The 9,735-nt window shown below is 43.0% G+C and overlaps 1 protein-coding gene across 1 annotated transcript; it reads left to right on the top strand.

Moving 5' to 3' along the window:
- The first annotated feature begins 1,034 nt into the window (after nt 1–1,034).
- LOC113769313 lies at nt 1,035–2,849 on the top strand. The gene is made up of 3 exons (XM_027313773.1): nt 1,035–1,616; nt 1,677–2,423; nt 2,529–2,849. Exons 1-3 carry the CDS (start codon nt 1,035–1,037, stop codon nt 2,847–2,849), a joined length of 1,650 nt encoding a protein of 549 aa, XP_027169574.1.
- The last annotated feature ends 6,886 nt before the right edge of the window (nt 2,850–9,735 follow it).

Raw genomic sequence — 9,735 nt, forward strand, 5'->3', positions numbered from 1 at the left:
TACGGTGGGGTCGTCACATGTGGTATCAGAGCGCCTAGGTTAGAGGACTTGGGCAATTGAGACATATGTAATAGGCATTAGGGTTACGTGATTCTTTTAAAATTGAATGATCTCTTTTAAGCTGAAATGCCGTCGAACTGACCAGATAATGATAAAATTTTGTAGGGATGGAGCCTGGGGAGCCTAGTGGATCCGGATCAGGACCGCGCCATCTGAGCGCTGGGGGCCCGGTTAATCAGGTATTGCGTCGACGAGTGCTGCGATTCCAGAGGAGGGCCAGGGGGCCCTATGTGATGTACTCACCGTTTGGCCAACTGAATCGGCCATGTGAGTGCAGGCATACTTTTGGCTACCCGGATGAGGTGGTTCTAGCTGTCGATGACGAGCGCCGTCGCCTGGCTAAGGCGAACGAGCGTTTGGGCCGCTTGTTAGCAGAGGCCAGACACGTAGGCCATGGGCAGGCCATGCGTATTAGGGAGACTGTGCAGAGCTTGAGAGAGGAGGATGAGAGGACTGATGCCTTTCGTCAGCAGCTTCACGAGACACAGCAGCACTTTCTAGCGATGAAGAGGCAGATGAGAGAACGTTTTTGGGGGATCATGCTAGATTGCGAGGCTCTCTTAGACATGATTGCTGAGGCACCGCCTCGTGCTATCGGCCCGGAGCCGATGGACGAGGTCAACACCCTAGGATCGGTTGGGGACTGGGGCCCTAGGGGAGGCGTGTAGGGCTGCTCTGGAATTTTTGTTTACTCATTTGCTACTCGTTTGGGTTTTGTTATGTGGTGGATTTGGTCAGATTTTGGAGCCATAGTGCTCTTGTATGTATTGGGTTTTGAACCGACCGGATATCGGTTAACTTGTATATTGTTTTGGCGTGCTTTGTAAATGACTTGTATATATGCAGTATGACCTTTTTGAGGTTATCTTTTGTGTGTTTCTTGTATTTCTTGTTATGTTTCGATTTCTTTATTTCGCTTATATCCGCAATACTAAATACACACATTGTTTCAATTATAGACCTTTTGAACTTAAATGGACGCCGGTGGTCGAGGTAGAGGTAGGGGGCGTGGACGAGGCCCTGAGGGAGAGAATGAGAACGAACCCGACCAAATAGCTATAGCCATCCAGCGGATGGCTGATTTATTGGAGAGAATGGTAAACCAACAAGGTCAGGGGCAGGGTCAACATGCTGGGAACCCTGGGGATAACGCGGAGAATAATGATAGAGAGGACCGTGCGCTAGAACGGTTCCACAAGTTTGCCCCTCCTAAATTTGTAGGTGGACCAAACCCTAACATAGCTGAGGGTTGGTTAGACAGTACGTTAGATATCTTTGCCGTATTTGGATATACAGAGGAGCGGCAAATTTCTTTTGCAGTTTTTCAGTTTGAGGGAGCCGCCCGGACTTGGTGGAATGTAATCAAGGCCAAGTGGGAGCGGGAGCAGACTCCCTGGACCTGGGTCAATTTCACCCGAAAATTTAATGAAAAATATTTGCCACCGATAGTACAAGAGAGGCGAGAAGATGAATTTATCCGCCTGTGCCAAGGGATGTCAAGTGTGGCTGAGTATGAGACTCAGTTTACCAAACTGTCCCGTTTTGCTCCGGATTTGGTACTTACGGAGCAAAAATGAATTCGCCGCCTTATTCAAGGATTGAATGTGGAACTTCAGGAGGCGTTAGCGGCCACCCAGGTGGATACATTTAGCCAGGCGCTAGAGAAGGCGCAGAGGATAGATGTAGCCAGGGGTCAGGTCAAAGCTTTCCATGATCGTAAACAAAGACAACCAACCTCGAGTACCTACACCCCTGGACAGAGCTCGAAGAACGAGCCACCCACCAAGTTAGGTAGAGGAGCAGGAGGTCCGCGGCCAGCAGGGACCCCAGGCCGAGGAAATTTTGGGCGAGGTCGGGCAGGGCGAGGGCCCCAGAGAGGTGGTCAGCGCGGAGGACCCAGTGTAGGACCCAGGCTGACCTACGGCTTTTGTGGAGGCAATCACACCTCCGATAACTGTTGGAAGCAGAGTTCGGTGCAAAAGTGCTTCAAGTGTGGCAGCACGAATCACTTGATTGCTCAATACCCCAATCTGCAGCAAGAAGGAGCCAGTACCCCTCAGTCAACAGGAACTGCGTCCAAGCCAGCCAATGCAGGGGGAAATCGACCTAAAGTGCCGGCCAGGGTGTATGCTATGGGTCAACAAGAGATGACTAACCCTTCGACAGTCATCGAAGGTACGCTTTCTCTTTTTCGGCGTACCGCGAATGTTTTAATTTATCCTGGTGCCACGCACTCCTTTGTTAACCCTGTATTCATGACTCATATCGATGTTAAAGCTGAAAAATTACCATATGACCTAGAAATCAAGACCCCTATCACTAATAAAAGTTTACTTGCCAATATGATTTACAAGGGGTGCGAGGTATGGATTGGGGCACGAAAATTATTGGTGGATTTGATAGAATTGGCTCTTCAGGGATATGATGTCATACTAGGTATGGACTGATTAGCCAAATACCATGCGCAGTTAGACTGCCGCACTAAGAAAGTTGATTTTCATATACCGGGTGAACCCACACTCCAACTTGATGTTCGAGGAAAGTTAATCTCAACCACTCTTATTTCTGGGATTAAGGCTAGGAAGTTGCTAAGTAAAGGGGCCCGAGGGTATTTGGCAGTATTGATTAACACTCCGCAAGAGCAGTTAAAAGTTGAAAATGTTCCCGTAGTGTGCGAATTTCCTGAACTCTTCCCTGAAGAATTATCGTCACTACCTCCGGAAAGGGACGTAGAATTTAAGATTGATTTGCATCCCGGAGCAGAACCAATTTCGAAAACCCCTTACTGAATGGCTCCTGCAGAACTTAAGGAGCTAAAGACTCAATTGCAGGAACTGTTAGACCGGAGATTTATACAGGAGAGCGAATCACCTTGGGGAGCTCCGGTATTATTTGTCAAGAAGAAAGACGGAGGATTACGGATATGCATAGATTATCGGGGGCTGAATAATTTGACTATTAAGAATAAATATCCCTTGCCTCTTATTAATGAATTGTTTGATCAACTGCAAGATGCAGTTGTTTATTCGAAATTAGATTTCCGGCAGGGATACTACCAATTGAGGATACGCAAGGAGAACATATCTAAGACTGCCTTTAATTCGCGGTATGGGCATTTTGAGTTTGCAGTGATGCCCTTTGGGTTGACTAATGCTCCAGCCGCATTTATGGACTTGATGCATCGAGTCTTCAAACCATATCTAGACCAATTTGTGGTAGTTTTCATCGACGACATTTTGGTTTACTCATAGACTCGAGAGGATCATGAGCAACATCTGAAATTAGTATTGCAGACCCTTAAGGACCATCAGCTGTATGTTAAATTCAGTAAGTGTGAGTTTTGGTTGGAGAAGGTGTTCTTTTTAGGCCATGTGATCTCGAAAGATGGGATAGCGGTGGACCCCGCTAAGGTAAGAGCGGTAACAGAATGGAAGAGACCAGAAAGCCCGACTGAAATCAGAAGTTTTTTAGGGCTGGCAGGATATTACTGCCGCTTCATTAAGGATTTTTCTAAGATAGTTGGCCCACTAACGGATTTAACAAAAATTCACAATCAATTTATTTGGACTCCGAAGTGCGAGGCCAGTTTTCAAGAGTTAAAAGGACGATTAACTTCCGTCCCAATTTTAATATTGCCTAATGAAAAAGACAGTTTTGTGGTATATACGGATGCATCTAAGATGGATTTAGGCTGCGTACTTATGCAAAATGGACAGGTGATAGCGTACGCATCCCGAAAGTTAAAACCTCATGAGCAGAACTACCCCACCCACGATTTGGAATTAGCGGCTGTAGTTTTTGCTCTACAAAAGTGGTGTCATTACCTCTACGGGGTAACTTTTGAGGTGTTCACCGACCATAAGAGCCTAAAGTATTTATTTTCGCAAAAGGAGTTGAATTTGAGGCAGCGTCGGTGGATGGAATTTCTAGAGGATTATGACTGCACCATAAAGTATCATTCGGGTAAAGCAAACGTGGTAGCAGACGCGCTTAGTCGAAAAGCTCAGGTATCAAGTTTACAGATAAAAGAGTGGGAGTTACTAGAGAAAGTTGGGGAATAGAATCCTCAACTTAAGCCACAAGGAGTGCTTTTTAGCAATATAACAGTTACTTCTACTCTACTCCCTCGGATAAAAGAAGCACAAAAGGAGGACACTCAGGTGCAGAAGTGGAAGGAGAAAACCGAACAAGGAACGATACCTGACTTCAACGTGAACTCGGATGGAATTTTGCGGTACTGTAACCGGTTTGTTATACCGCAAGACCAGGAATTGAAACGAGAAATATTGGAAGAACCATATAGGTCAAGGTACACAGTACATCCTGGTACGACCAAGATGTACCAGGATTTGAAGAAGTTGTAGTGGTAGAAGGGCATGAAAAGAGAAATAGCCCAATTTGTTCAAACGTGCCTAACCTGTCAGCAGATAAAGGCGGAGCACCAAAAGCCTTCTGGTTTGCTCCAACCATTAGAAGTGCCAGAGTGAAAGTGGGAAAACATCACTATGGACTTTGTTTCAGGGCTACCAAGAACCCAAAAAGGACATGATGCCATATGGGTAATAGTAGACCGTCTAACTAAGTCAGCCCATTTTCTACCAGTGAACATGAAATATTCCCTAGAGAAACTAGCTCAACTATACATGGACGAAATTGTACGCCTACATGGAGTACCAGTGAGTATAGTTTCGGATAGAGACCCTCGTTTTGTGTCACGGTTCTGGCAAAAGATGCAGGAAGCTTTAGGCTCGAAACTAACCTTGAGTACAGCCTACCACCCTCAGACAGACGGATAGTCGGAGCGGACGATACAAACGCTTGAGGATATGCTCTGATCGTGTGTTTTGGATCTGGGAGGAAGTTGGAACCAACATCTTACTTTGATAGAGTTTGCTTACAACAACAACTATCACTCCTCTATACGAATGGCACCGTATGAAGCTCTTTATGGACGCAAGTGCCGCTCACCAATTTTCTGGGATGAAGTAGGTGAGAGGAAGGTTCTAGATGCTACCGCAGTGCCATGGATAGAAGAAGCGGTGGAAAAGGTCAAAATCATTCGCCAAAGGATACTAACAGCTCAGAGCCGGCAGAAAAGTTATACCGACCATCGAAGGAAGGATCTTGACTTCGAAGTAGGGGATATGGTGTTTCTAAAGGTTACGCCACTAAGGGGAACTGTTGCGGCCAGGAAAGGGAAGAAATTGAAACCAAGATATATAGGGCCGTATAAGATTCAACGACGGGTCGAAACGGTGGCGTATCAGTTGGAGTTGCCAGCCAGCATGTCCCGAATTCATAATGTTTTTCACGTCTCATTACTAAAGAAGTATCATCCAGATCCCACCCATATTTTGCATATTGAGAATGTAGAGCCAGACTAATCCCTCACCTACGAGGAACAACCAGTACAGATTTTGCACCGCAAGGTGAAGGAATTGAGGAATAAGCAAATTCTTTTGGTGAAAATTTTATGGAGAAACCACGATGTAGAAGAGGCCACATGGGAAATAGAGAAAGAAATGCAGAAGAAATATCCTACCCTGTTTGCCCATAAAGGTAATAATTTCGAGGACGAAATTATTTTAAGAGGGGGAGGTTGTGAAACCCCGGTTGCCCTAAATTGTGATTTTATGTGAAAATAATAAGTTTTTGTGTGATTTTTATTCCAAATAATCCGAAAATTCCTAATTGGGAATTTGAGAAACCCTAATTGCTCAAAATCAAAAATTTTTAAGCGAAACCCTAGATAGCCATTTCTATTGCAATTGCATGTTTGAATGTGTAATAGACATGTGTAGGTATGTGTTTGTATAGATTGATATAGGGTTAAGTGGGTTTAAAAGGTTAGAAAACCCTAAACGAGGAGAAACCCTAGTTAACCTTTGGGTTAAAATGTTTAAGTTAGTTTATACTCTAATTTTGGCCTTGACATAAAAGTGGTTATTTGGTTGATTTTAAGTATGATAAAGATTGATTTAGAATAGGTAAGTAAGGTTTAAGGGTGATTAGTGCAATTGCTAAGTGAGATTAGGGCAGTTGGATTAAGCTAAGATTAAGTCCTATGGAGTTAAATGATAGAAAATGAAAGTTATTAGGGCAAGAGTGGAGGATTTGGCAAGACAAGGTTGCAAGGACTTAAAGGCAATTCCTATGCTATTTTGTGATTGGTTGATGTAGGAAAATATCATTAGTTGTTGGATGAGTTTGTCTTATAACCCTTAAGTCATAAGACATAAGGAACCATAAGTGTCATAAGCCAAAACCACAAGAGAAAGAAAGAGAGAGTGAGCCGTGAGAGAGACAAGAGAAAAGGAGAAGAAACTTTGCAAAATTCTTGCACTTGGAGCTTTCATCTTTGGTCTTGAAGCTTGCTAGGAGCATCTTGGAGCTTGGTGGAGGTTGTCCTACTCTTGTACTACATCTTAGTTGGAGGTAAGAAACTCCTCTTGAAAGTTGCTTGGAGGATGAAGGCTTGTAACCTTTGAAATTATTGATTCTTGTTGTTATTGCCTTTGTTGATGATATAGTTGTAATTCGTGGTGGTTTGTGATGATATACCATGGTGTAAATTGGAGGAAATTTGAAACCCTAGGTTCGGCCAAGACAAGTTTCTTGGCTAGGGTTTCTTGTTGTGTTATGTTATGGTGAATTCATGTTGTTTGGCTTGCATTTGGAGTGGTTTTATGGTTTAATTTTGCTCAAATTGGATGTCTTGAATTTCGGCCAAGATAAGACAAATTAGGGTTTCTATGGTTTATGTTAGATTAATGCTTTAGTGGTGAAATTGAGCTTGTAAATGACTTGCTTAAGTTGTTGATTTCGTTTGTTGGGTGAGGTGTGATGATGTCCAAAATTTGGGTAAGAAACCCTAGGTTGAGGGGCTGATGTTTTGGGTTTGATTAGGGCTTAAATGATTATGCCTTGGTTAGATATGTATTAGCTTTGGTTAGAGATGTTAATGAATGTAGAACTTGCCTTTTGGTTAGAAAAGGTTAGGGTTTAGGGGCTGTTTTCATGAGGTATTTCGGGAGTCTTGATAGGGCAATTAGGGAGTGCTTTATATGTGTTAGAATGGTGTAGCAATGGCTTAGAAACTTGTGTGTGTGGTGCGAATTCGTTTCACGCGATTGCGCGCGTTAGTCCAGCAAAACAGCAAACCAGGACAGTTTACAACTGGAACTTTGGCTTCGAATTTGACCAGGTTACAAGCTGATTGGGCTTGTGACCAAAACACCAAACTTATAGCCCAATATCAGAGCTTTCCAACGCCTTTGGAATTTCATGAATCGGATTTATAAAATCTGAGATATAGCCAATCAAACAGGGCCTGTCCGCGAAAATGACCTTAATCTGTCCGAACCTGTTTTGGTCTAAATGACCTATATACGTTTGGATTCAGGTTTTCCAGCCTTCATGAAAGTTGTTCGTCTTGGAATGAACTTTCTAACTGTCAAGTTTCATATCAATTGGATATGTGTAGTATATAACACGGCCAGCACCCCTGAAACTGACCATTTGACCTTGGACATCTTTCATGACCCAATTTGTTTGGTTCGTTTGGTACTGAAGATCCCAGTTTCAGTTATTGAGGTCTTCACAAAAGTTATAGTGTATCCTCTTAGCTTCGGAATGGCGCCTCATATGCCTTAAACCGACACTTGTAGCTCTTTTGTACTTTTGTAAGTATCTAGGGCTATGTGGCTAAGTCAACGCCCTTATGTGTTATGCTTTGAATGAAAGGGACTTTAGGCGAGGGTGTATTTTATCACACTCGACCTAAACCCTAAAATGTACCTGTACTTGTACTTGATATGTGTAAATAGCATGCTGTTGGGACTGAACCCCTAGAGCTTGTAGCTCGGGGTGACATTTATGATATGTGTGAAATGTGATATGTGTGGGGCCTGATCTCAGGACCTAGTTGGACTATTCGAGCCGGCAGGGGTTTGGTCGGAGCTAGTCTAACTTAGACTTGAGATCATCAGGTTAACTAAATATGTGAATTGGTTTGTGAACCAAATATGTGAACCTGTGTGCATGAACCAACCTTACTCGAGCTATTATGTGTGTGTGGATGACTGACCAGTGTGGGTGCTAAGGTGGACGGCGGGTTGACAAGTGGAGCTCTACGGACCATAATTTGCGGTCGACGGAGTGTCGGCAGGTGGTCAATCATGACAAAGTACTTGGCTTTGAAGCCAATCTGTATCCTACATCTGTGTTATTATTTTGCTTTTAACTTGGCACTATGTGACTTTAATTGCTCCTACCATGTGAAATTTACGCTTTTAACCCTGCGTACTTACTAAGCGTTTAGCTTACCCCTTCCCTTTGTTTTCCTTACAGGGGTCGACGCGGGGACCACATTTGGACGTTCGACTAGTTTAGTTAGGTTTAATACCTTTCTTTGGACAATTGAAATGCGTGTAATAGTAATAGTGATACGTGTTCGGACCCACCTTAGGGTCCACCTTGTGGTTATAGTTGTAGTGATAGCATGAAGCAGTAGTCCAGACTTCTACTTTTGAATTGTACATAGAACACTTTCGCTGCTGTATATGATGTACATAGTGAACTTTTGAGCATGTACATAATGTGTATAGTAACCATTTGGGTGTGAATAGTTGTTATTAGTTTTTGATTCCGAGTCCTGGCGCGAGCTAGGCAGACGGCCTGCTAAGCCCTTTGGTACACCTCTGGGTACGGTGGGGTCGTCACAGATGATTTTTAAACCAATTTGAAGATAAGAGATAGATCTACAACTTTGGTGAAGACATCTAAATCCAGTTTGAAGGTTTTCCAGGTCAAAAAGCCGAATTACAGTAGCTAATTTCTATTGGTCGAAGCTGAAACAGGGCAGTGAGCAGTCAAGGGTATTTTGGTCATTTCTCAGCCTACACAGATCCAAATGAGGTGATTCTTGATGTATTGGAAAGCTAACTCAAAGGGTTACAAGTTTTATGTTTTGATCAAGAGCTAAATCAGCTTTTATCATCAAGAAAAGTTCAGTTGAAGTTGAAACAAAATCGGAGCAGAGTTGGAAATTGAACAAAAGTGCACCAAAATGTCACTGTAGCAATCCGGCCGGAGCTTGGCCGGATTTGTGGCCGAATTTCTGGCTAGATTGTGGTCAGAGAAGGCTTCTCTTTACGCAAAAAACTCAATTTCACCTCCACTAAGTCACATGTAATGCTAGACAAGTGAGAAGCATTACCAGCTGTAAAAGGGAGGTGTAAGCCTGATTTTCTTGACTACCTTTATCTTGAAATAGCCAAAACTTATAAGATTGAAGGGAGACTAGAGAGACATACGGGGGAACTTAGAGAGTGCAGAAATGTAGCTCTTATATCTTCTGAGTATTAGGTTAGCTTAGTGTAGAGTAGTATAATTCATCCACTCTTGTATATTGGCTAGATTAGGATGAAGATGAAGATGAAGAAGGAGGAGTTGAAGCTCAAGTGACAAGGGTTATCTCTTCTCCAACTCTTTATCTTTTGTATCAAATTCTTAAGTATAGTTAATATTCAAGTTCTGGATTTTGTATTCATTATGTATTTTTAAAGTTTATGCCTTGGGTTTGGTTGAACTTCCTATGATTATTAGTGTTTATTATTTGGCTATTTGATTGCTATGTTTTGAGCAAGTTATTTAGCACTTTAACTCTTTAAATCA

Source organism: Coffea eugenioides, chromosome 4, assembly GCF_003713205.1.
Source record: "Coffea eugenioides isolate CCC68of chromosome 4, Ceug_1.0, whole genome shotgun sequence".
Classification (NCBI taxonomy): domain Eukaryota; kingdom Viridiplantae; phylum Streptophyta; class Magnoliopsida; order Gentianales; family Rubiaceae; genus Coffea; species Coffea eugenioides.

What these genes read in the sequence shown, in the direction of transcription:
- LOC113769313 (XM_027313773.1), top strand. Translation starts at nt 1,035, where the DNA reads ATGGACGCCGGTGGTCGAGGTAGAGGTAGGGGGCGTGGACGAGGCCCT. An exon ending in CCCGTTTTGCTCCGGATTTG is followed by an intron (nt 1,617 to 1,676) that starts GTACTTACGGAG and finishes GTGGAACTTCAG; the next exon opens with GAGGCGTTAGCGGCCACCCA. An exon ending in TGATTTACAAGGGGTGCGAG is followed by an intron (nt 2,424 to 2,528) that starts GTATGGATTGGG and finishes TACCATGCGCAG; the next exon opens with TTAGACTGCCGCACTAAGAA.